The sequence below is a fragment of the Lepus europaeus genome, chromosome 18, assembly GCF_033115175.1.
Source record: "Lepus europaeus isolate LE1 chromosome 18, mLepTim1.pri, whole genome shotgun sequence".
Lineage (NCBI taxonomy): Eukaryota > Metazoa > Chordata > Mammalia > Lagomorpha > Leporidae > Lepus > Lepus europaeus.
The window spans coordinates 51290975-51316809 of record NC_084844.1 but is presented as its reverse complement, the minus strand read 5'-3'; the positions used below and the strand labels follow the sequence as shown (position 1 = coordinate 51316809).

The 25835-nt window shown below is 59.3% G+C and overlaps 2 protein-coding genes across 9 annotated transcripts in view; one reads left to right on the top strand and one right to left on the bottom strand.

Moving 5' to 3' along the window:
* ACADVL (acyl-CoA dehydrogenase very long chain) overlaps nt 1-215 on the bottom strand; it is a 5116-nt gene extending 4901 nt beyond the window's left edge. Inside the window, exon 1 of the mRNA XM_062215565.1 lies at nt 78-215. Within this exon, the coding sequence (XP_062071549.1) occupies nt 78-139 (62 nt within the window). The 5' untranslated portion in view covers nt 140-215. The remainder of the gene's footprint in view (nt 1-77) is intronic.
* Nucleotides 168-25835, top strand: DLG4 (discs large MAGUK scaffold protein 4). Of its 8 annotated transcripts, none has more exons than XM_062215556.1 (21): nt 168-1475; nt 1664-1704; nt 9847-9912; nt 13066-13119; nt 13264-13314; nt 13495-13619; nt 13718-13887; nt 14003-14139; nt 14242-14386; nt 19250-19545; nt 19697-19799; nt 19937-20051; nt 21979-22155; nt 22400-22436; nt 22527-22554; nt 22662-22709; nt 22803-22904; nt 23143-23315; nt 24192-24301; nt 24836-24927; nt 25083-25835. In XM_062215556.1, the coding sequence occupies exons 1-21, from the start codon at nt 1178-1180 to the stop codon at nt 25187-25189; spliced, it is 2475 nt and encodes an 824-aa protein (XP_062071540.1). In that variant the 5' UTR covers nt 168-1177; the 3' UTR covers nt 25190-25835. The 8 variants fall into 8 exon arrangements, with proteins under 8 accessions (XP_062071540.1, XP_062071538.1, XP_062071539.1 ...); XM_062215554.1 differs by having other exon boundaries at nt 9847-10011; XM_062215555.1 differs by having other exon boundaries at nt 169-1475; nt 13066-13120; nt 13256-13314.

Here is a 25835-nt window from a genome sequence, read left to right as displayed (position 1 = left end):
AGAGCAGGGGTTCGGTTCTGGCTCGGTCGGTCAGGTCCGCCGGCTCCCTCTCCCTTCCCAACCCCCGTCATACACACCTTCCGCTCGCCAACCTCAGCAGCTGCCGCCCCACGCTAGGGGCCATCCGAGCCGTTCGCATCTCGGAGCCGCTCCAGCTGCCGCTGCCTCGGACGCTGACCTCGCACTCGCGTCCTGACTGTCCAAGTCTGGGTGTCCCCAGCCCTGACTCATCGTCCACAATGCACCGGGCGGGGGCGGGGCGGGGCTTCCGGGCGCTGGGCATGCTGGGAACTGTAGTTCCAGAGCGCCCCCGGCCACTGCGGTCCAGCTGACCTAGCGCGATCTCCAAGCGTCCCTTGTCTCCCCAAAACTCCTTTAACCGCCTGTCCGAATTAGACTCTAGTCCTCCGAAGGGGTGAAGGGATAGGAGGGGACGGGAGAGAGAGGAACTTAGACGGCTGCAGCTAGAGGGGTAGAGGTTGACTGAAGGGAGGACCTCCCCGATGGAGTTAAGAGAAGGGAGAAGACAGTCATGGAAAGGCAACTCTCGGGGTCCCTCCCGAATCTGCCTCCACCTACACAAAAGGGAGGGGAACTGTGCGCTGGGGGACTCCAACTGGGCTGTGAGCCTCTCGTGCAGCGTGCTCTCCGCCCTAGGAGGTGCCACTCAGAACCCCTGAAGTTTCACAGGAGCAGGGACCCCGGTTCAGCGGCTCTCTGAAGGCCTCCGAGACCTCCTGTCTGCCCTCCGTTTATTCCAGAGTCCCTGTGGTCACCTAGACCTCAGGGCAGATGGGTTCTGCCCGGTCCCGAGAAGACCTGAGTGGAAACGCTCGTTTCTCCCCACTCCCAGTCCCTTTCCTCAGCTTCTCTAGCCCTGGCCAAGAAGTCCCAGGCAATGTACCACCCTGCTTTCTGCACCTCCCCGGGGGGTCAGGCCCGGGAGGGAGCCCGCTGGGCCCAGCTTCCTTTCTCCTTGGGGGAGACTGCCCCTTGTGAAAGCCTGGCTGAGTGCTGCAGGCCTTGGGGGCAGGGGCCCAGGTGTGGGAAGCTAGGTGGTGGTGGTGCCACCCTGAGGGACAGCAGGCCAGTTCAGAGATGCGAGAACTGAGTGGGGAGAGGGCAGCTCAACTCCAATCCCAGCGGATTAGGGAGATTAAAGCCAGAGAAGGGAGAGATGTCCCAGAGACCAAGAGGTGAAAAACAGGGGTCCTTTTGGAGGGGAGGCCTGGGAGTGAAGTGGGGGAGACTGGGACTCAGAACTCTTTCTCCCCAGTTCTTTCCATGGGGTTGGGGTGCTGGGAAGCCGAGGTGGCTGAGCGTGTCAGTCTGTGTCTCCTCCCCACCCCAACCTCCCCTCACTTGCCTTCCGCCAGCTCCCAGGTCAGCCCTCTGGCTCCTGGCACCCCCACTCTTGCGGTGGGCACCCCCGCTCCTGGCCGTGCTACACAGCGACCTCTTCCAGGCCCTGCTGGGTGAGTAGCCCCAGTTTTGTGAGGGACAGCAGGGACGAAGGCCTGGGCCTGTGAGGGCCATCAGTGCTGGCTTTCAGAAGCCTGGAGCCCCAGGCAGGGTCCTCCCCACAGTGGCCCTGGTCAGCACGGGCTAGCCTGGGCTGGAGGCCGGGGCCAGGGAGGGTGACTCGGTTCTGTTCCTGTGACAGACATCCTGGACTATTACGAGGCTTCCATCTCAGAGAGTCAGGTAAGGAGGCGGTGGGTGCCTGGCTTCTGGGGGATGGGGCGGTGCTGAGCAAGGTCTGGCTAATATCAGATGGGAAAATGGAGACGTGGGGGCCCTGGTACACATCCTGGGTCGGTGGCCCAGGGACATGGGGGCTCTGAGAATGCACTCTCTCTGGGAGGCCCTGTAGCCCCCTCTCCTTTCTTCCCCCATGTCTTTGCATGCCCCAGTATAGCCACTGAAGTGTCCACGACATAATTACTTTCCAGGCTTCCCGCTGTGACTCCTGAGGGAGACCTGGGCCCCAGGGATTCCCTCCTGCCAGCCCCTCCCTCACACCAGGCCCCCTACCATGGCTTCCCTCCAGTATTTAAGCAACCAGGGGTACTCCTAGCCCATCTCCGGGTGCTTGCTCCTCTGAGAACTGAAGTCTGCCCCCCCCAGGCTTTGCTGTCCTCGCTGGTGGCTGGCCAGGTCTCCATGTTTGCTTCAGGGCCTCTCGGCGTCTGCTTCTATCTCCTTTCCCATTATCCGGGTTCCTGCCGGCACCGAAGGAGTTAACTCTGCCAAGGCACCCCCCCATTCTGGCTCCTAGCTCCCTCCCTCCCTCCCCCTGCTTCCTCTCTCCTCCTCTCTCCCCTTCCCTCCTCGGCTCCTCGGCTCCCTCGGCCGCTGCCGTCTCCAGCCCCCCCACCCCACTCCCCCGCCACGGCCTCTAGCCCCTGGCCGCTTGGCAAGACCCCCCCCTACCCCGGGGCTCCCCGAAATCCGGTTCCCCTCCCCCACCCCAGCTCATGCCCCAGCCCCCGAACTCCGGGGCTGCCAGCCCCCGGTGCCCCCGCCCCTCCTGAGAATCGGGGTGTTCTCCCCAAACCCCCTCCCCTCCATTGGGGCGCCCGTTTTCGGGCCCCCTTCCCCTCCCTCCCACGCTCCCCTCCCCTTCCCTTCTCCAACCCCCTCCTTCCCCTCTCACCCCTCCCCCCATCCTGGCCCCCCCTGCAAAAGTGGGGTGCGGAGGGGGGAGGGGTGAGAACCCACGGAGGGAAGGAAGGAAACTCTGATGAAGTCAGAGCCCCTTACCCGCCACCGCGGCCAGGCCCCCCAACATGGACTGTCTCTGTATAGTGACAACCAAGGTAAGCATGATGGGGGCTGTAAGTAGGGGGGAGGGCATTAGTTGGTGGGGAGGGGTCCAGCAGGCCTTATTTGGGGCTGGAGGCCCTGGAGTGAGAGCATCAGAAGTAAGATGCATTTGGGGTGGATAATTTAGTTTTGGGGTTCACATCTGAGAAAACGCTGAATTTGGCCACAGGTGCCCCCTGGAGTGATCCCTCTGTACCTGTAGAGAAATGGAAAATTTGGGGTGTTTCATGGTTTGGGGGACTGGTGGGTTTGGGGGTTCACCTGTGATGTTTGAGGGAGACTTGTTTAAAGGGAAGCCTTGGCTCACATGGGAGTTCTGCTTGTGGATGGGGGAAGGTGGGCTATGTGTGTGTGTCTGGGGGGTCTAATTCCCTCCCTGGGGAAAAGCTGGTTTCCAGGGGGCTTTTCCAGTTTCAGGGGGCTCCTGGCATGAGGGTAAAGGTGATTGGTTCTGTGTGCCTGACTGGTCTGGGGGTGTCAGCTGGCAGAGAAGGGGTGGGCCTGCAGGCTACAGAGCCAGCGTCTTGTGCTAGATACGTTTGGGGGTGCTGTCTCAGTTTGAGGGTTTGGTCGCAGGGACTGGAGACAGTCGGGACTTAGAGGGCTGGGGCCTGGCACTGGCTCCCCTGAGGGAAGGGCCAGGTGAGGTTGGGGCTGGGGGTATTCCCGTGGGAAGTAGGAGCTTGCAGGAGCTGAGCTTGCCAGCCCCTGAGGAGGAGGAGAGTTTTGCGGAGAGAGGGGATTTGAGGAGGGGGACCAGGTGGATGGCATGGAATTTGGGGGTGTCCCAGGCAGGTGCCCAAGAGCCCATCTTCACCCACACTGCAATCAGACCTGATCAGGAGTGAGGGAGAGGAGCAGATGGCGGGGACTGTCCGTTCCCCCGGGATCAAGGTGGGGGAGGACACCTGGATCGGAGGGTCCCCGAGGATTTCTGATGGAGGCCAGTGGGGTGAAGTGTAGGAGGGCGCAGGGCTGTGCAGGGGTGTCCCTGTGGCTGGAGCTCTCGGGTGGGGAGCGCAAACTAGCTCCTGGTGGGATGCAGAATACCTCGGTCTTTGCTTCCAGACTCTGGGACTGGAGAACTGAATGCCTGGTGTGTGGAGGGAGGCTTGGGCGGGTGGCAGGCAGCTGGGGGCTGGGGGGTGGGACAGGAAGTGGGGGCCGGGGGAGGCGGGGTCTGGGTGAGTCACAGGCTGGGGAGGGGGTTATATTTAGTGGGAACTGCAGCTTCTCATGGGAGGGAGCTGAGGACACACATGTTCTGTGCCACAAACTCACACATATGTGTACACATGCGTTGTGCACATGGGAGCATGGTTGGAAGAGATTGGGGACCCTCACCCCTTCTCCACCAGGGCTCCTTGCTTGTGCCCCGTTCCGTGGGGCTGTAGCTTTCTCCCAGGTGGCTGCTTTCCCCCACGCCGTGTAGTTTTAGCCGCTTTCTGTGCCTTGGTTTCTCGGCCGGGTTTCCTTGAATGGCAGTGTCTCTGGCCTCTGGGCCTGCTCTGGCCGCAGGCTCTGTGGCTGTGACTCCCTGTGTACAGGCATATGCAGAAAGCGCGATGGAATGTGTGGTTCCGCTTCCAAGCCTGGAATGGGAGCGAGGGTGAGGGGCTTGCCTGCACTGGCAAGGGGCGGGGGGGGGGGACTTACTCATCTCCCCCTGCAGACTCTTACTCCCACCACCCTGCCGTAGAGCCCAGGGCTGAGCATCCTTGAAGGAGGGAGGCTTGCAGAGAGGGTCGTGCATTCCGGGTTTTACCCAGGCGTGGAGACCCCGGCTCTCCTCCACCGGAAAACTTGTCCGCCTTCGGGTGGCGGGGACTCCAACTCCCATAAGGCCTTGAGGCACAAGCTCCCTCAATGTTAGGAGGTTGCTGCCCATAGGGGTGATGGGAGTTGTGGTTGGTCTCTATCCAGGGCAGCGGAGGGCAGCCCGGCAGGAGCCAGCAGGGGGCACCTGGCCCCTGACCCCCACCCGCCCCACACTAGAAGGCAGGGTGGGGTAGCGAGTCCCCAGCTCCGTCGGAGAGCCCTCCATCTTTCACTGCCTATATTTAGCCTCGTGCCGCAGTGATTTAAGGAACATTTATGGAACGCCTCCTGTGCGCCAGGTCCTGCGTTCCGTGCAGGCTCTGTAGCCATCACTCGGTCTGACTCGGCGCCTGGCTCCCTGGCAGGGTCTCCCGGCCTCCGAGCCTCCTTCTCCCACTCCGCCCCCGTCCCTCCCCCTCTCCCCGCGCTGCTGCCGCCGTTGCTATGGTAACCGGCGACGACCGGAGTTGCGTGGCGGACTCGCGGGCCGGGCGCGGGTGGCGGAGGGCGGAGCAGAGCTAGTGCGGGGCGGGGGGGGAGGGGGAGACGGGGGCCCGCGCCCCGGAGGCGAAGCGGTTAAACCCGCCGGGTGGTCCTTATTGGGCAAAGCCGAGATGCTGAGGGCGGGACGGTGTGACCAACGGCCTCATTCATTGGCCGAGAGGGGCGTGGCGGAGGGACCGTGTGGGCGAGGCCGGGGGAGCGAATGGGCGGGAAGTGGACGGGGGCGTGGTCTCGGAGGCAGGTGGGAGGGGTCTGGCTTACTCTATCGAGGGAGGCGGGCCACAGCCCTCGGAAAGGGGCGGGGCCTTGGGGCCGGGTTACCTGACCGAGATGGGGGCGGGGCTGACCCGGGAGGGGCGTGGCGTGAGCCCCTAGTTCGGTGAGAACTCGGGGTTTTGAGGGGCTGTCGCCTGAGTAACCGCGGGGCGCGGGGGTCTTTGGATAGGAAAATCCGGGGGTTGGGAGATCTGACGTCTCAGTTTTCCTAAGATGGAGGCCTGTTCACATTTCATCAGGGCACCCCTCCTTCCTCAGCTCTCTGTTCCAGGGAGACGGTTGCTAGGCGACAGCAAAGTCCTTGATTGCTGCGTTGCCAGGCAACAGGGAAACGGAAAATGGAGGGAAAAAGGAAATGGGGGATGGGAGAGGGGCTTAATGGGCCATAGCGCCCACTGGTGGAGACGCAGGGTCTGTGCGTTTCTATTCCGCATGGAATTTCGAGTTCGGCCCCTTCCGCACTGGCTCCCTCTGCGAACACGAGCATTCTCTCCAGATACAAAAACTGGGACACTGGGGGTCATCTTGGAGGCGCACCCAACAGATCAATCTCGGATGGGCGAGATCCTAGCTTGGGAACTCGTCCTTTGTGCCACGTGTGGGCACGCCGTAGGTGGCAGACAGCCACCGATTTGAGGATACCCCCCCCCCTGGGTTTTGAGAGCTGGACAGGCGGGGGCTTTCAGTGGGAGAATATTTGGAAGAGAGGCGTTCAGGTTCGGTCTGGGAGGAAACAGAAGTTTTCTGAAGAGATCGGAGGCAGGGGGTTTGGGGTGCTTTGGAAAATGGGTGGGTCATTGCAAACCTGAGGCCACATCTTTAGTTGAGGCTCGTGTGGGAGACAGATATATTTGGGAGCAGTCTTCCAACTAAATTAGAATTCAGAATCATGGAGGGGATATTGAGATGTAGGGAGGGCAGCCAGTTGCTTATCAACTTGAGGGGCACAGAAATAGAGACTGCAATTGCATGTGGAGGATTTGCTGTAAGGTAGATGGGATAGTCCCTGAATGTGGGCTTCTGGTGTGTTATTGGAGACTGGTGTATTAGAAGTCATTTAGATTCAGGGATTTGGACAGAGGGCCCCGAACAAATTGAAGGACTAGCAATTTATATCAGAGGAAGGGTAATATTTGCATTAATTTCAAGGTCTCTTAGTGGATTGGGGAACAGAAATTATTGAGAAAGGATGGTTTGGGGGCATGTTAATTTGAGGGCATGACAAGGGTCCTTTCAGCTCTTGGTTGTCAGGTGTGCAACTGCAGAAAACTGTGCTGTGTTAACATGGGCTGGTGGGAGGGGCAGTTTATCCCTGGCGTTCTTGGGAGGACGATGTGCCGCTTCCTTCCCTGCACCCCGGCAGTCCAGCAGCGGTGAGATGCCCAGTGAGATTCTGGAATGGTTAGGGGCCTGGTCATTTTGGGGGGAGGGGGAAGGATTTGGTGAGATTAGGGGCTCCTGCGAACCCGGAGATTAACTGGTAAATTTTGGGAGCGTTTCTGTTTCAAGAGGGGTCGGAATAGGGGTATGCTCCACAGAGAAACTGCTGGAACCGGAGAAGTTGGTGGCTAAGAGGGTCTCCCCTCACCCCTCTCTCCCATCGTGACGCTCTCTCGCACTGCGCAGGCGCCGTCCCCCCCCCTCCGGCCGCAGCCTCCAGTCGCCGCGGCCGCCGCAGCCCCCGCCCCTCTGCCCCTCCCCCTCCCCGACCCTGGGACCCTTGCTCTCCCGCCCACCCTTTCCCTCAGTCCCCCTCCCCTTCTCCATGTCGGCTCGGAACAGATTCGCCTCCATGTGTCTCTGCGTGGTACGTGCCGCGGTACGGCTCCGGGCCCGCTCCCCTCCTTCCGGACCCCCCAAATCTCAGGGTGCAAGCTTCAAGTGCTGTCGCTCTTCCCTCGGCTTGGCGTGGGGTCTCTGGGTTGCAACTTCTCGGGGACAGGTGCAGGGGATCGCCCCTCTTACTCACTTGGACTCACACCCCTCTGTTTTGGGGGTGCCAGCTTGGGTTCCAGGTCATTCTGTGCACCCGGGGCTCTGGTGAAGAGGGGGCCAAAGGGGAAGGCGCAGTGACCCTCGGGCCTTTTACATGTCCTAAGCCCCAGTATACCGGGAGTTCAGACTCGTCCTAATTGCAGGGAGCTGTCATGGGGGGAAGGGGGGGTCCTCTTCCTGTCCTGCTTTAGCTGCGGGGAAATCTGGGACTGAGAGGTGCCAACGCCCCTCCCATCCCCTGGCTGCAGTTTCAGCATTACTCCCCCTCCCCTGCCCCTCCAGGCTGTTTTTGCTTCTTTTCTCACTCCATGTACATCGAAAATTCCCAGGGATTGAACATAGGGCCTCACCTCTTGCACCCACATCCTGGAAACTTCGATGCACCATTTCTTGCTCCCCTTTCCCCTCCTGTTGTCTGTCAACCCCAAGGAGCCTTCCCCTCCGTGCCAGACACCCCCACCCCTGTGGGCTGGGGCAGGAAGAGGTGTCTGGGGCTTCAACGTGATCAAAGTTTACCTCTCTCTCTCCGCTCTAGAATAAACGGTGAAACATCTTTCTTAACACTTACGGTGCACCGTGATGCTTCTTCATCGGATTCAGGAATGTTCTCTGCCGGGTGGGTGAAGCTGGAGGGGCACTGGGCTCCAACCCTCACCCAGACCCCAGAGCTGGGAGCTGCACCTTGTGGTCCTGTCTCATGTCCTTCCCAGGCAGGGCACCAAGGCCTTGTGGAGTGACAGAGGGGAGCTGCCCCCCCCCCCCGATCCCTAATTCCCTTGTGCACAGTCTTGGCTGAAGACCACCTTTTCAGGAATAACCTCTTCCAGTTCCCAGAACTCTGTTGTCCACGACCCCTCAAGGATTGAGGGTTGTTGTGCCGTCCTCTTCCTACTTTGCTTCTCTGCTTTTTTTTTTTTTTTTTTTTTTTTTGTCTGTGGTATTGAACCCTGGAGTCCAGGACTCTAAAGTCCATGGGCCAGAGGGCAGCCTGTCTCCCTTCGGCAGTCACCTTCCAGAATGTCAGGGTGTGTCCTGGGGGGTCAGGTCTCCATGTTGACACACTGTTTCCCTGCTCAGTCTCCTGCCACACGCTGGTCTACAGTCAAAGTTGGGTGGCATCCTCAGCTTTGATTCATCCCTGGTATCAGGCATTGTCCTTGATCTTGATCTTGAAACTGTTGCCCTCCAAAAGTTGGGGTACTCTCAGCTTCTCAGGCACTTTGGGGAGGGAAGCCCTGCCTTCTGTCTTTGCCCATGTGCACTAGGGCATATGATCTGTGTTCGCCAGTGCCCGGGGGAACCTTGCACCCAGCATCTTCCATCTCTCCTGACCCTGGAGCTGGGGAGGGTCTGCTTCCGTGGGGACAGCCCTGGAGGGGAGGAGCACAGCAAGGTGTGGAAGCAGCCAGGCAGAGTTGCTGCCCGTCACTGCTGTCCATCTGCCCTCCTCCTCTCTCCCCTGCGCCCAGTTAATCTCATTTACTGGTGTCCCTATTAAACCCAGCGGGAGGCCCTTGAAATGGCAGCTGGTTAATTGGACAGAGTTACAGATCTTTCTGGGTCTTTCACCCCAAAAGGCCAGAGGGAGACCAGGAGTTCACTCTTGAGCCCCCAAAGACTTCCCTCTTCCTCAATCCGAAGCCCTGGCACCACTGCTGCCCCCCTCAAGAGCCCCACTGCCTCCCTGTCCTCCGCGCCCCATCTCCTCCTGGTACATCCGGATTAGCTGTGCGCTGCTGTTGGGGTGGGGCTACACTGCTGTGCCCCTCTGCTGACTACCTGGGAATCTGCAGGGCCAGGGAAGAAAGGGCTGGACAGGCTTAGCCTTGTGGTGTCTGGGGGGAGCTGATGGCAAGTATCTTTGGGGTGAAGGGCCCCAGCTTGGCCTCTGCCTGGGGCATGCTAGGTGCTGGAGAGCCAGTCGCTGCTGGGGTAGACGCTGCAGTAGGGACATGGTGGCGAGGAGGGTCGGGCTGGGGTGGCCTGGGAAGCAGGAGCAGCAAGTGAGCCATTGGAAGGGAAGGGGAGAACATGGTGGGTGGGCTTAAGTGAGGAGGGAAGCAAAGAAGTTGGATGGATGGGAAGAGTGGGGGTGCAGGTGCCAGGGGCTGGAAGGCTTGGGAAGGGGGTGCACAGAGATGTCAAAGGAGGGGGCATGCCAGGTGAGAGGCCAGGGTCCCAGGGTATGCCGGGATGGGGCGGCGACTTGGGGAGAGAGGGCAGGTACTGAGGCCCTGGCGCGAGAGGGGGCTGTCGGGAGGGTGGAGAGAGGGGAGCCAATGGGCTGGAGGGGAGGGAGGGGGAGGAGCTGGTCAGGCCCTGGGGCCTTCCGCACTGCACAGGCAGGGGGGGAAGAGGAGGCGGCCGGGCGGCCTGGAGCCCGAGGCACTGGACCGGCCCCAGTGACACCTCCATCCCCATCCCCAGAAATACCGCTACCAAGATGAAGACACGCCCCCTCTGGAGCACAGCCCGGCCCACCTCCCCAACCAGGTAAACGCCCCCGAACTGGTGCACGTGGCGGAGAGGAACTTGTCCCACCTCGAGGCCGTCCACGGGGTCGTGGGCCACGCCCACCTCTCCCCCCTCAAGGTAGGAGACCCTGGCGGCCCCCTCCCCAGTGCGGCCCTCGGAGCCTCGGAGCTGCAGCAACCCCCCAGGGCCGGTAGGGCAAGAGATGGGGGGGCGGGGGCGGGTCTGGGCTTGGGCTCCTGGGGCCTGGGGGAGGGGGCGTTCGGGGTGGGGGGCTGGACACACTGGTCCCAGCGAGAACAGGCCAGGCCAGCCAGAGTGGGTGCGGATCCTAAGCTGGAAAGTATGTGCGTGTGTCTGCGCGCGTGCTGTGCTGCGCGGGTGTTGAGCTGCCTGCGTTCTCCCCCGAGGCCCCCCACGCCAGGACCCTCTTCGTTCCTTCACACCCCCAACCTCCGCTTCCGTTTTCTGTGTCCAGAGCTCTGTTCCAAGCGCCTGCTGCCCTCATTTGCTCCGGTCCCTTGGCCGCCTCCTCCCCCCACCTCCGCCTCAGGGCCTGGCTCTCCCTGTGCGTGAGTCCGCAGCCCTTTCCACCTGTCTGGCCTGAGACTTCTTCCCATGGCGCAGCCTTCGGCCTGGTCCCCTGCCCCAGCCTCTGCTCCCCTCTTGTGCTTCCTCCCCCTCCCGCCTTTCCCTCCCCGCTGCCTGGCTGGCTGGTTCTGGATGCTGTCTCTCTCTTCCTCCCACGCATTCTCCCTCTGCCTCTCCCTGTTCCCAGCTCAGGCCTCTGCGGCCCCTCAGTCCTCTCCCCTTCCTCCCTTCCCTCCTCCCCGCCCTCTCTCTCTGGGGTTCTCGCCTCACCTCCACCCATTGCTGCTTTCTGCCCTGCTCTGCCCCTCCCCCCTATTATTATTCCCCACCGCCACCTGTTCCGTCTCCGCCTCCTCTGTGCTCACCAGGTGCTTTCCTGGGTCTCTGAGGACTTCCGCTCTCCAGCTTCCTTCTCGAGTTTCCTCTGCCGGGGACAGGGGTTGGGGAGGAGGGCATGAGCTGCCCAGGGATCTGGAGTGGGGATTCCAGGTGGTCTCGGGGCGCCCAGGAACGGGGAGCTGCTGACATTTCACCCAGAAAATGGAGAAGTTTCTGAGTGGAGGGATGAGCAGCAAGAGGGCAGCAGCAGGTTCTGTGGTGGGAAGGGTGTGTGTTCCAGGGGCAGGGGACAGACAGCGATGAGACCGTGAACCAGGACAGCGGATAGAGCTGAGAGGACATGGCCGGTGAGCCCTGGCCGTGGAGAATCTGTGTGACCCTCTGAGGCTGCAAGGAGACGAGGAAGATGACTTTTGGCTTTAGGCGGCCATTAAGCCCAGGGGTGGGGCAGGGAGAGAGAAGGGAGGCCAGAGCAATGGCAGTTAGTGCAGTGTTGGGGCCTGAGCTCAGGGAAGCCGAGCACACGGGAGAGCGCAGGGGCAGGAGAAACCCCAGCTCTCAGAGGTGGGCAGTGGGTTGGGCTGTGATGTGGGATAGAACCCTGCAGGAGTGAAGGTGGGGCCGGAAATGGTGAGGAATGAGAAATTGTGGTGCAGGGCGAGACAGTCGGGTTGATGAGGTCCAGGGAGGCCGAAGGGTGGGACAGGGCCTGGGAAGTGAGGCTGGTGTTGGAAGAGGGAACTTGGAAGGGTGGGGACGGATCTGCAGATGAGGGGTGAGGGGTGGGTGTAGAGATACCAGTGGGAAGCAGAGAAGTGGTCTTGAGTGGAGGATGGGGTGTGAGGCAGCAGGTTCTAGGGTGAGGCTGCTGGAGGAGGCACACGTGGGTGAGATTTTGACAAGCAGCGACTATCTGTTGGACACAGCGTTTGCTGGGATTTGTGGGGTCGGAGGATGGTGTTAATAGGTCAAGGAAACCTATTACAGAGCCGGCGGTTTGTAGGATTAAGAAACAGCAAGAGAGGAGGGACACCTTCGGAGGGGCAGAGCAGGCAGGAGACGAGAATCCTCCCGCATAAATATTTGTTTAAGGAGATAGGTTGTAGACCCCGGAAGGAGGCTCCTGGCGGCCTCCCCTCATTGCCATAGAGACGTGGCTTCGGTTGCCCTGGCAATTGGGGAAGCCCCTAGGACCAGCCTAAGGCTGGCCCCGCCCCGGAGCCTAGAGACCAGGCCGCTTCGAGGCGACTGACGACTGACGTCAGGGTCCTGGGCACGCCTCACTTTAACCCTTTGCTGGATGAAGGCGGGGGAGTAGATGAGCGGGATAGGACCCGGATGTCTGTCACCACTCCCCCTTCCTGACGTCCTTTGCATTGCGTAGGGTGAGGGGAATAGGGGAGAGTGGAAGGCCGGTTATTCAGGATGCTCTGTGCCCACAAACCGCTTCAGCCTGGTCTTTCGTCGGCCTGGCCATGGGGGGCGGGGCCCGGGATGAGAGAGGCGGGGCTAGCGGGTCTCAGCGCTCGGACCCTAGGCCACGCCCATCCCCCCTCCCGCCGCGCCTGTTGTCCTGACGACAGGGCCTCCAGGAGGTGGGTCTCCCCAGGTCTTGGCTGGTCTTAGATACCGTTGCTAGGCAACACGGTCCCTAGTGGAAGGGGTGGATTGGATGGCGGGTGGGTGAGAGGGAGGGAGGGGCCTGCCTCTGGGGGAACCCCGGATTCCCGGGATGCAGATTAGAGCAAATGTGTGTGAAGGTGAGGTGTACACGCGGGGGAGGATTATGAAGGTATCTGCGTGTATGGGGGGTATGGAGACAGGGATGGGGCAGGCCCCTACGGGAGCAGGACCTGGTGGACATCGGCCTGGGGTGTGCGTGTGTAGCACATAAGGCATGTAACACCCTGTGGTGTTACATCCGGTGAGAAGCTCCCCCTCCCCCCCTCCACTCTTTACCATCTGCTGCTCCCTCTGCGTCTGGCTGTCTCTCCCTTCCCGCTTCTCATACACCTCCTTCCACATGCAAGGGCCTGGAACATACACGTGTGTGCCTGTGCATGTGTGTGTGTGTGTGTGTATGTGTGTGATGGCGGCTGAGTCTGGGGCCAGGAGGAGCCCTGAGGTGGCGGAGTGGGCTTGGCTGAGGGCTGAAAGGGTAGCCAGGCAGGGGGCACCCTCGGTTATGGGCTCCCTCTGGAGCGTAGGCTTAGGCCGCTTCTCGTCTCCTGTTTGCTCTCGCAGGCCAATTCTCCCCCTGTGATTGTCAACACAGACACCCTAGAAGCCCCAGGATATGTGAGTTGTTTAAATTTTGGGGCAGGGGCCATTGCAGGGGGCAGGGGAGAGAGGGAGGGCCTGGGCAGCAGAGGGGAGGCTGGCGCTCGAGGCCAGGATGTCTGGCTCACTGTGTTTGTGTTTGTGTCCGTGTTGGAGTTGCAGGTGAACGGGACCGAGGGGGAGATGGAATACGAGGAGATCACATTGGAAAGGGTGAGCGGCTCCCCGCTCTGAGGTCCCTTAGCTCCCCTTGCCTCCCCTCTGTGCGCATGTTGCTAAGCGGCCCATCCCTTTCACCCTGTCCCTTCCTGTTCCGGCTGTGCCTCTCCGGCCAGTTCCCCTCCCACGCAAGGCGTCCCACTGGGGTAGCTGACACTGTCCCCCTCCTCCCAGGGTAACTCAGGTCTGGGCTTCAGCATCGCAGGTGGCACTGACAACCCACACATCGGTGACGACCCATCCATCTTCATCACCAAGATCATTCCTGGCGGGGCTGCGGCCCAGGATGGCCGCCTCAGGTGGGCAGAGGAGACAGGGACGAGGGTGCTGGTGCCCTGGAAAGTGAGGGCCTGGGCAGCAGGAAGCTCCTGGCTCAGGCCCCGCTTGCTGCTCCCAGGGTCAACGACAGCATCTTGTTTGTCAATGAAGTGGACGTGCGGGAGGTGACCCATTCAGCCGCGGTGGAGGCCCTCAAGGAGGCGGGCTCCATCGTCCGCCTCTACGTCATGCGCCGGAAGCCCCCGGCTGAGAAGGTCATGGAAATCAAGCTCATCAAGGGGCCTAAAGGTAGTGACCCGTTCTGTCCCCACCCCCATCCCCCATCCGGGCTGTCCTGGGCTCCAAAGCCTGCTTTCCAGGCACCTGGCGCTCACCTCTGCCCACCCCACCCCCTTCCCTCCAGGTCTTGGCTTCAGCATTGCTGGAGGGGTGGGGAACCAGCACATCCCAGGGGATAACAGCATCTACGTAACAAAGATCATCGAAGGGGGTGCTGCCCACAAGGATGGGCGGTTGCAGATTGGAGATAAGATCCTGGCGGTGAGCAGCCCCAGCTGGGTCTTGGTTCCTCATCACCCACCCCAGTGCGTGTGCCTTGAAGCCATTTTGGCCTCTGTCTGAGCCCTGCTTTCTTGACCCCAGGTCAACAGTGTGGGGCTGGAGGACGTCATGCACGAGGATGCCGTGGCAGCCCTGAAGAACACGTATGACGTTGTCTACCTAAAGGTGGCCAAACCCAGCAATGCCTACCTGAGTGACAGCTATGCTCCCCCCGACATCACGACCTGTGAGAGCACTCAGACCCCGCGACCTGGGCCCCCACCCGCCTGACACGCAGTCCCAGGGCAGCCCCTGTGGCTGTTCCTCTTCAGATACTGCCCGTGTCGTAGCCAGGACCTCTGGGAGTCGGTGTGGTTGCAAAGTGGATAGAAAACCAGTCATCAGCAATGCCTACTCTAGGAGGCACAGGCCCTGTTAGTTCTGGGGCTAGTTTTATGAAACCCTCAAAGAATAGATCTTTTTTTAAAGAAATGTTTATTTTAGTTCATTTGAAGGGCAGAGAGAGACAGGTAGACAGGCAAAGCTCCCATCTGCTGTTTCACTTCTCAGATGCCTACAACAGCTGGGGCTGGGCCAAGCCGAAGCCAGGAGCTGGGAGCTCAAGCTGAGGCTCTCTCGTGGGTCGCAGGGAGCCAACGACTTGAGCAGTTACTTGTTGTCTTCAAGGGTGTGCATCAGCAAGAAGCTAGATCAGGAGTCACACCCGGGCACTCTGACCTGGGATGCAGGCATCTGAAGTAGCATCTTAGAAGCTGTGCCCTGGAATTCGGATGCCCGTTTGGAGAAGAGGAAAAGTTTCACGTTTCATTGGATAAGGCCACTTCAGTTGGTCACAAGGATGACATAGAAGAAGCAAGCACAGACCAGTCTGCTTCTGAATAGAAATGTGAAAATCTACAATGACATAGCAGCAGATCACACACAGCCTGTTAAGAAAATACCGTCGTCACAAAGTAGGGTTTGTTTCAGAAAACTAAAGGTGGTTCAGTGTTAGGAGATATCTCAGTATGATTTGTTGTCTTAAACAGTTCAGGGATTAAAAACTAGAAGATGATCTCAAATAGACATGGGGAAGTATCTGATGAGACTGGATGTGTTCAGGTAAAGACTTCCAGTGAACTAGGGACAGTTCGCCTAACACGGTGAAGAGCAATTATCAGAAAACAACTGTGGCTGTTTCATGACTGTGAAATCCTAGCATTGTGCCCCTTCGTTTAGCAAATAGGCAAGGATTCCTCTCATCACTGCGATGTATTGCTTTAGAGCATGATTTCTCAGTGTTGGTACTGGTGACATTTTTGGACCCAATAACTCTTCTTTTTTGAGATCACTTTAAAAAAAAAAAAAATCTGAGAGGCAGAGTTACAGACAGAGGGAGAGACAGAGAGGTCTTCCTTCCTCTCATTCACTCCCCAGAAGGCCACAACAGCCAGAGCTGAGACAATCCAAAGCTGGGAGCTTCTGGGTCTCCCATGTGGGTGCAGGGGCCCAAGGACTTGGGCCACCTTCTACTGCTTTCCCAGGCCACAGCAGAGTGCTGGATGGGAAGAGGAGCAGCTGGGACTAGAACCGGTGCCCATATGGGATGCCAGCATCACAATCAGGCTTTAAGCCTACTACGGCACAGCACTGGCCTCTCTCTTTTTTTAAGATGAATTTATTTGGCAGGCAGAATGACACAGAGAAAAGGGACAGGGAAATCACCTGCTGGTTCACTCCCCAGTGGTCACAGCAGCCAGGGCTGGCTCAGGCAGTGACAGGAGCCCGGAGCTCCATCCGGGTCTCCCACATGGGTCTCAGGGGCCTAAGGACTTGGCCATCCTCTGCTGCTTTCCCTGGTGCATTAGCAGGGAGCTGGACCAGAAGAGCAGCCAAGACTTAAACTAGCACTCCAATATGGGATGCTGGCTTCACACGTGGTGGCTTAACCTGCTGCTCCCCAACGCTGACCCAGAACCCGCTAATAGCTCTGTGTTGTGGGGGGTTGTCCTGTGCATTGTAGGAAATTCAGCAGCAGCCGTGACCACTGTCAGTGACAGTGGTGTCCCCACCCTCTTCTCTCACAACACACACACACACACACACAGAGCAAAATCGCTCTGTTGAAAATCCCTGCTTTAGAGAATGCACGTAGCATAGCAAGATAAGGAAAATACATGGAGTGCATAGATGCTACGTTGGAAAAGAGAGAAACAGTTGTCCTTATTTGTAAAGTGTGCTTTTCTCCATCTAGATTAAAATACAAGTCATTAACTGACGAACAAAAACATGGAAAGGCGAGCGTGCGGCCCTGAGCAGGAGCAGCTGTTGTGGCTCAGCAGGTTAAGCTGCTGCTGGGGACCCCTGTATCCCCTGCCTCATTTGCTTCTGATCCTGCTTCCTGCTGATGTGCCTGGGAAGGCAGTGGGTGATGGCCCAAGTACCCAGGGAGGCTCTAGATGTCTGGCTTTGGCCTGGCCCAGCCCCCGTTATTGTGAGCTTTTGGGGAATGAGCCAGCAGAGAGCAGATACTTGTCTCTCTCTCTGTCACTCTGCCTTTCAAATAAGTAAATAAATCTTAAATAAAAAAAGAATGTGGCCATATGTAAGTCAATAACCAGAATTGAGCTGGCGGGTCAAGCCACCGTCTGCAATGCCGGCTGCTCCACTTCTGATCCAGCTCCCTGCTAATGTGCCAGGGAAGGCAGTGGAGGATGGGCCCTTTCACCCCACGTGGGAGGCCCGGATGGGGCTCCTGGCTCCTGGATTCGGCCTGGCTCCACCCTGACTATTGCAGCCATTTGAGGAATGAACCAGGATGGAAGATCTCTCTCTCTCTCTCTCTCTCTGCCTCGGCCTCTCCTTCTAACTCTGCCTTTCAAATACATAAATCAATCTTTAAAAAACAAAACAAAAAACAAGAATCAGTAACTTCCCAGCAATGAAAAGATGTGATGGGGAAGATCTCATTTGCTATAGAAAACAATTCTACAAAATTCTTATAAATACAGACTAGACAAGAAATGTAAGATTTATGTGAAAAAAAAAATGACGAAACTTTACTGAGGCATATAAAACAATGTTTCTGCATGGAATGACTTAATATGCTACAGCTCTTAAACCTCTCCAAATTAATCTATATATTTTATGCAATCCAAACCAGAATTTTAATGTTGTTTTTCCCCCTGAGAATTTAGCAGGTTGATTTTAAAGTTCAACTGGAAAAATATGTGTGGGAGAATAGCGAAGACATTTTTGGAAAGGAGTAATGAAGTACGCCTGCCCCTACTGAATATGAAATCAGACTGTGCAACCATATTGAAGTCACATGGCGGCTCTTCTTTTTTTTCTTTTGGATTTTATTTATTTTCATTTTTACTTGAAAGAGAGAGAGAGAGAGAGAGAGCGATCTTCCATCCACCAGTCCGCACAGGGCTGGAATGCAGTCCGTCTCCCGTGTGGGTGGCAGGGACACAGGTGCCTGGGTCATCACCTGTTGCCCCTCCGGATGCACACTCAACAGGAAGCTGGATCGAAGTGGGACACCCAGAACCTGAACCAGGCACGCTGAGATAGGATGTGGGTGCCCCAAGTAGCGGCTTAACTGCTGTGGCAAACACCTGCCCCGGGTGGGCCCTGTTTCTAAATACCAAAACCTCCCCAAAGAAGCCTGGCCTTCATGGGGAAAGGGGAGCCAGTTTAAAATCCCGGGCAAGGCCGGCGCCGTGGCTCACTAGGCTAATCCTTCGCCTGTGGCGCTGGCACTCCAGGTTCTAGTCCCGGTTAGGGCGCCGGTTCTGTCCTGGTTGCTCCTCTTCCAGTCTAGCTCTCTGCTGTGGCCTGGGAAGGCAGTGGAGGATGGCCCCGGTGCTTGGGCCCTGCTCCTGCATGGGAGACCAGGAGAAGCACCTGGCTCCTGGCTTCGGATCAGCGCGGTGCGCCGGCCGCAGCGGCCATTGGAGGGTGAACCAATGGAAGGAAGACCTTTCTCACTGTCTAACTCTGCTTATCAAAAAAAAAAAAAAAAAAGTCCTGGGCAAGAAATATCTAAGATTCACTTGTGATGTCCTCCATTCTAGAAAGCAAAGGAGGTATCCAGGACTACTAGAGCGTGTTAAAGACACAGGAGCCCAACTTAAGGGATTCTTCCTGGCTGTTGAATCAGAACTCCTTGAGTTAAAATTTATGGGGTCGCAGTAGTGCTTTAAAATATTGGGGTACCTTTGGAGGCTATAAACGGACCCATTCATTCTGAAAATAAAGAGGGAATGTCAGACCTTTGTCTTCCCATCTCAGAGTGGTCTACGTAAGGCAGTTCTTTATAGAATTCCTGCTAACAAATGCTTCCTTGTTCCCCCACCCAAAGTAGAGTATCACCATTTTGCAAACCCTGATGAATTTCTAAACCAGGCAGTGATCAACAACAGCCTTGAAAATTTAAGTGGAAGACTGGTGGGCATTTGATAGTGCATAGACCAGGTTGTCAGCCACCAACCCTACTCTTCACTCCAATAGAGATGCAGTAGTGGGGGGGCAGTAGGGCGCGCTCAGCGCCGCCTGTGATGGATGCTGTATTTAGAAATTGAACTGGAACCTGGTTGCACCCCCAGAACCAACTGCCAGCTTACAGGAGGTGGAAGGGCAGAGACGCAAGATGAAGCAGACCTTGGGGATGCAGGCAGAGGTTTCTCTGTTGGATTCCCCTGGTAGGATGTTGGACATTCTTGCAGACAGAGTTAGCTTGTTCAATCAGTGGTCAAGAGGGAGAGGAATTCTGTGGCTGAAGGGATGTGCGAGAGACAGCAACCAGTAGAAAACCCCCAAAGCGTGGATTCCCATTCGCCTGTAGCTTCATCTCTGGCCTGCTGTGGACAAAAAGCCTTTAAGCCCCTTGTTTCCCACAACCACCCCGACGCCACCTGTAAGTTGCTGACCCCTGGCAGGGCCGTGTCTGATGTCCCCACGGGGGTATCCCTGGCAGGGCAGCTTCCCTTTCACCTGAGTCTGGCTCTCTCGGTTCCCGCTGGGGCGGGGGGGGGAGGTGGGGCAGTGGGTGCCGTGTCCCTTCCATCCACTTCCACCTTGTCTTTCCTCCCATGTCCGCCCTCAGCGTACTCCCAGCACCTGGACAACGAGATTAGTCACAGCAGCTACCTGGGCACCGACTACCCCACAGCCATGACCCCCACTTCCCCTCGGCGCTACTCGCCTGTGGCCAAGGACCTGCTGGGGGAGGAGGACATTCCCCGGGAGCCAAGGCGAATCGTGATCCACCGGGGCTCCACCGGCCTGGGCTTCAACATTGTGGGCGGCGAGGACGGTGAAGGCATCTTCATCTCCTTCATCCTGGCCGGGGGCCCTGCGGACCTCAGCGGGGAGCTGCGGAAGGGGGACCAGATCCTGTCGGTGAGGGAAAGCCTGCCCCACCCCTCACCGAGCTCCTTGGGGCAGGGTGTGTGTGTGTGTGTGTGTGTGTGGCTGGGCTGATCCCTACTCTATGTGCTGGGAAGTGCCCCCGCCCTGTCCCCAGCCACACAGCCTCTGCTCCTGCCTGCAGGTTAACGGGGTGGACCTCCGCAATGCCAGCCACGAGCAGGCCGCCATTGCCCTGAAGAATGCGGGCCAGACGGTCACGATCATCGCTCAGTATAAACCAGAAGGTACCCGGCGCAGGGCTCCCTGTCTTATGGCCCGAGGGCGTCCTCAGAACTCTCTCCTCGGCTGATGGCTGTCTGGGGGTGAGGGGAGCGGCCGCAGGAGGAGGGCAGAGCTCAGGAACTGTCTGGTCCTCCCTCAGAGTACAGCCGCTTCGAGGCCAAGATCCATGACCTTCGAGAGCAGCTCATGAACAGCAGCCTGGGCTCAGGGACGGCCTCCCTGCGGAGCAACCCCAAGAGGGGGTTCTACATCAGGTCAGAGGCTCGCTGGGCCGGGCTCCTCAGGCTCCCAGGGCCGGATTCCTTTGCTCTGTGCCTGTTCCCTGGTCCCCAGCCACTCTCCCTAAGCCCTGCCTTGTTCCCCTTTCCCAGCCCTGGCGGGCATCCAGCGTGGTGATCAAGGAGGGCTTGGCTACAGAGCTTTACATTGTTACTCCAGAAGGCAGAGTTACAGAGAGAGAGGTCCATCTTCCATCCACTGGTTCACACCCCAAATGGCCACAACAGCCAGGGCTGGGCCGGGCTGAAGCCAGGAGCCAGGAACTTCATCTAGGTCTCCCACATGGGTAGCCGAAACCCAAGCACTTGGGCCATCTTCCACTGCTTTCCCAGGTCCATTAGCAAGGAAATGGATCAAGAGAGGAGCAGCCGGGACTGGAACCGGCGTCCATATGGGATGCCTGGGCTGCAGACAGTGGCTTAACCTACTAGGCCACAGCACCAGCCCCAGGTTTACATTGTGAAACACAGTTGACCTCTGGGCATCCATGGAGTCAGCCCACTGTGGATCAGAAATACTTGAAAAAAGCACAGTGATGGACTGGTCCAGACTGTTATCCTGTCTTCCTTCCCCAGACGATACAATATGAGCGTGTGGTGTTTACAGTGTATTCAGTATTATAAATGATCTAGAGATGACTTAAAGACCAGGGGAGGATTGCGTAGGTTACATGCAAATAGCATTTTATGTAAGGGACTTGAACATCCAGGGATTCTGTGTCTGCGGGGCCTCCTGGAAATGACACCCTGCAGGTTGCCAGGGCTGACTGTGCTCGCTGGGCGGGGAACAGGCTCTGTCTCAGGTCTCTCAGGTGCCTGCTCTCCTTGCTGGAGGACTCCCGGGCTGCCCACCACTTAACGCCTCACAGCTTAATGCCTGGCATAGCAGCGCCCGCTGGCACAGATCGAGTGTTGCCCGAGCCTCCGTCTCGGGAGAGATGGGCCACAGCGCTCTCGGCTGTCTCCTGTCTCCTCGCTGGTGCCTTGCTCTCTCCTAGGGCCCTTCTTCCTGTTGACTCCCCCTTCCCCTGTGGACTCTATATCCTGGGTGCCCACCAGCCCCTCTCCTCCTCTCTGATCCTGTCCACTTGCACAGCTTGGGCCGCCCCGAGTCTTGCAGGCATCTCTCAGAGCTGTCTGCCCTGGCCTGCCCTCTTCCTGGAGGCGCTGACCTGCAGCTCTGGCCATGTGCTTTCTGGGATGTCCCATAGGCGTCTCACGCTCAGCATGGCGCACACCGAGCTCATGGTCTTTCTCCCGGGTAGTAAGGTCTCCGTCTTGCCCAAGCAGTGTTACTCTCTCTTGCTCAGTGGCATCGCTGTCCACCCATACACCAGGCTGAGTGAGGCCTGGGTCTTCTCGGCCCTCCCCTCCCTGCTGGGGTCCACCCCAGGGTCTTTCAGTTCTGACTTCCGGTGGGTGCTGAACGATCCTGGGACTCTGTCCTTTCCTGTCTCGTTCCAGAACTTTAGTCCGCGTCTTCGCTTTCCCAGGGAGGGTTGCTGTCCCTTCTCTTGTGAAGGCAGGGGTGTAAGGACGGAGTGGGAGGGATTTCCTGCTTTTAGGGTAACCAGTTTGCGGGCAGGGGACCTCTTAGTTCCTATGGATCTCAGCAGATTGTGATGACTTGGCAACACACCTGTGTGCTTCAGCCTGCTTCCCGGAGAGGTGGAGGTTAGCCCTCACTCCGGAAGTTGTCCGCAGCATAGACTGAGGACGGTTAACAGTCCTGGTGACACCAGAGCTTTGGGTGCTCACAGCTGCTGGGTTCCCATGGCAGTGCTGCCACTGGCCCCTCGCCCAGGACCTGTACCCCGGGGCCCAGGGTGGCTGGTGCCTCCTTCCTTGGAGCCCCCCACCCCCACCCCACCAAGGCTCTGACCAATAGCCACTTGGCCTCCAGGGCCCTGTTTGATTACGACAAGACCAAGGACTGCGGCTTCCTGAGCCAAGCCCTGAGCTTCCGCTTTGGGGACGTGCTGCATGTCATCGACGCCAGCGATGAGGAGTGGTGGCAGGCGCGACGGGTCCACTCTGACAGTGAGACCGACGACATCGGCTTCATCCCCAGCAAACGGCGGTGAGGCTCCTGGGGTCTGCAGCCTTCCCGCCCCGGGCACGGACATCCCCCTTCCACGGTTCCCCCAGACGGGGGACAGCCAACAAGGAACCAGTTTGCCCTCTGACCTCTTGGGGACTATGGCTTGTGTGAGCCTATGGGACAGACAGCTCCTCACTGAGGTGCCCAGGGACCACTGGCTGCTGGGAGGCCGGGTGGTCAGCTGGGCCTTTTCCTACTCCCCATTCTCCTATGTGTTCTGCAGGGTTGAGCGACGAGAGTGGTCAAGGTTAAAGGCCAAGGTAGGTAGAGGAGGGTGTGCCTGGGGGACAGAGCGGGGCCTCCCAGAGCTGAGCTCTTAACCAACCGCACGGCCTGCGTTTTCTCCCCAGGACTGGGGCTCCAGCTCGGGATCACAGGGTAGGTGGGGTGAGCGGGAGGCACGGAGCCGCTCTGGACAGCCGCAGGATGGCGAGCTGGGGGTCCGGGGACCCGCAGCCCCTTGCAGACGTGCTTCCTCCCACCAGGTCGAGAAGACTCTGTTCTGAGCTACGAGACGGTGACACAGATGGAAGGTGAGCACTGGCCCCTGCCTGGCCACAGCCCTCCTGCCCCTTGCCCCGTGCCCGGGCCCTGTGCAGGGGCCTGAAGCTGCTCTCTCCCCTCAGTGCACTATGCTCGCCCCATCATCATCCTTGGGCCCACCAAGGACCGTGCCAATGATGATCTTCTCTCCGAGTTCCCCGACAAGTTTGGATCCTGTGTTCCCCGTGAGTGTGGGGGCTTGGAGGTGTGTTGGGGGTGGGCTGGAGGCAGAGCGGGGAAGGGCCAGGGGCCGCCTGCAGGCATTGGCATCCAGTGGGGCGCAGGGCTCCTCAGAGGCCCCCAGCAGCCCCCCTCACTGATGACCAGCTGGGCCCTGCGGGGCCGGGGCTCGGGGCGGCAGGTTTTCAGCTTTGGAGGGGAACGGTGGTTAGACCTGTGCGGGGCGGGCTGACTTCCCGGCAGATACGACACGGCCCAAGAGGGAGTATGAGGTAGACGGCCGGGATTACCACTTCGTGTCATCCCGAGAGAAGATGGAGAAAGACATTCAGGCGCACAAGTTCATTGAGGCCGGCCAGTACAACAGCCACCTCTACGGGACCAGCGTCCAGTCCGTGCGGGAGGTGGCCGAGCAGGTAGGACCCGGCGGGCACCCCGTCCCCTTCCTCCCGCCCTCTCCCCGCCCCACTGCCCCCTCCAGCTCTCTCTAACTCTCTTTCTCTCTGTCTCTTTCCCCGCTGGGTCTCCGCTCCGCTCCTCCACCTCCTTCCTCCTCTTGGGAACTCTGTCTGATCGCCTGCTCTCCGTGCCCCACCTGCCTGACCCCGAACTCCGCACCACCATCTGTGCCCGCTCCTCTCCCCCGCCTCACCCCGTGCCCCGTTTCTCCTTCCCTCCTGTGGCTTCTCTCCGACCGCCTGGCCTCCCCTAACCCGGTCCCCCGTTCTTCCTGACTCCTCTGGGGTCCCCCTCCTCCCCTCCCCTTTCCTGGGGGTCCCCACGCCCCTCTGCCGCTTGTCTGCTAACTCCTTTCCCTGCCACTCCTGTCCTGCCTGCCTCCCCCCACGGCGCCATCTGCCTCGCTCTCTCCCATCTGTCTCTCCTCGCTCCTTCCATCTGTCTGTCCTCTGTCCGTCCTCCTCGCCCTCCTCCCTCTATCCTACTTCTTTCTCCGTTCCCTTGGCTTTCTTCCCCCACCTGCTCTGTCCCTTCCTTCTGGACCCCCCATTCCTGCTGCCCCTCTGGCCCTTGCCACCATCTTTGGGGACCCCTCCCTCCCTGTTTCTCGTCCCCCCGCCCCCGGCCCTGTCCTCCGCCTGCCCCTTTCCTCTCTCTCTCTCTCTCTCACTCTGTCCATTCCCCTCCTCACCTGTCTTCTCACATCCATGTCACTTCCCCCTGGCCAACCTCCTGTCCCCACCTTTCCGTGTCCTGTGTCCCACCCTGGCGCCTGCCCCTGTCTGTCCTTTCCTGCACCTGCTGGCCCCCCCGCCCCCCCTGCCTGCCCCCAGGGGAAGCACTGCATCCTCGATGTCTCGGCCAATGCCGTGCGGCGGCTGCAGGCGGCCCACCTGCACCCCATCGCCATCTTCATCCGCCCCCGCTCCCTGGAGAATGTGCTGTGAGTATGGTCCTGGGGGCCACCCCTCTGCTCCCCTACTCCTGTGGCCTGGGCCTCCCGAGGCCTCTGCGGTGAACTCTTCCCTCAGAGCCCTGGACAGCGGCTCCCCTTGAGGGGGATCTGCACTGAGGACTGCCACCCAGAGGATGCTGGGAGCCCTGGGCCTTTGCCCCTCTTCTCTGGCCTTGGACTAGTCAGGACTACAACTCCCAGCTGCCCCAGGGGGCGTACACCAGCTAGGGCGAATAGGGCGAGCCAGGGCCTCAAGGGCTGTTGGGAGTTAAGAGCTTGAATACCTTCTGCTGGAAGAATGAGGCGGCTGCACCTTGTTGGGGTGGGGCCTCATTGTGGGGGGGGGGGTGTCTCACTTGTGGCCCCAGAGGATATTGGGAAATGTATTTTTGTGTGTGGTCGTGTGGTCCGTGCTCCCAATGAGAAAGCACTGGTTGCAACTTCACATCCCTGGACGGAGGAGGTAAAGGGCAGGGTGGAGCCCGCCCTCAGGCCCGTGTCTGTGTCCCTCTCCACACACAGAGAGATTAACAAGCGGATCACAGAGGAACAAGCCCGCAAAGCCTTCGACAGAGCCACCAAGCTGGAGCAGGAGTTCACAGAGTGCTTCTCAGGTGAGGCCGCTTCGGCGAGGCCAGCAGGGGGTGCCTGCCCCGTGGTCAGCGAGAGCAGCCCTGCGGCGGTGGGTGCAGCCCCGTGGGTCTCCCTCAGGAGCTGGGCGCCCCTTCCCCCGGGCCCCGGGCCTCACTCCCTGCTCCACTGCTGGCAGCCATCGTGGAGGGCGACAGCTTTGAGGAGATCTACCACAAGGTGAAGCGCGTCATCGAGGACCTCTCAGGCCCCTACATCTGGGTCCCAGCCCGAGAGAGACTCTGATTCCCGCCCTGGCTTGGCCTGGACTCGCGCTGCCTCCGCCGCCCGGGCCCTCGGTCTGGACTGATTTGCCCAAGCCCTCCGCGCTGCCCTCGCCTCCCTCCCCCCCCTTCTTATTTATTTCCTTTCTAACTGGATCCAGCCCACTGGAGGGGGGACCCCCTCTGCATGTTTCCCCGCACCCAGAACCGGGCTCCTGAACCCCAGGAACCTGGGGTCTGGCGGGGAGCTGGGCTCCTGGTTCCGAGCCCTTGCTCTTGACGCCGCCTGCCCCCTGCCCGCCCCCAACGCACACTCAGACCCGCCGGGGGCCACCTGTCCTTCCCACCGCCTCCCACACACATTCCAGAATCAGGGCCCCTCTCAAGGAGCACCCGCTGCAGGGATGCAGGCCACAGGCCTCCGCTCTCTCCCGAGGCAGGGTCTGGGGTCACCCCTGCCCCCATCATAGTTCCCCATGTCCCTTGAGTTCTCATTTATTTTCTCCATTTTTTTTTCCTTCTCAAAGGTGGTTTTGGGGGGGATAAGTAGGGGACTCCCCTCTGGGCCCCCTGCCTTCCACACACCCCCACCTGTTTTCTTTGCCGGTTTGCATGAGTGGAAGGTCTAACTGTGGCTTTTTTTTTTTTCCTGGGATTTTTTTTTTCTT

Coding starts and splice junctions, on each gene's coding strand:
- DLG4 (XM_062215554.1), top strand. CDS start 1,178: ATGTCCCAGAGACCAAGAGGTGAAAAACAGGGGTCCTTTTGGAGGGGA. Junction 1,476..1,663: donor CCTCTTCCAGGCCCTGCTGG/GTGAGTAGCCCC, acceptor TTCCTGTGACAG/ACATCCTGGACTATTACGAG. Junction 24,928..25,082: donor GTTCACAGAGTGCTTCTCAG/GTGAGGCCGCTT, acceptor CACTGCTGGCAG/CCATCGTGGAGGGCGACAGC.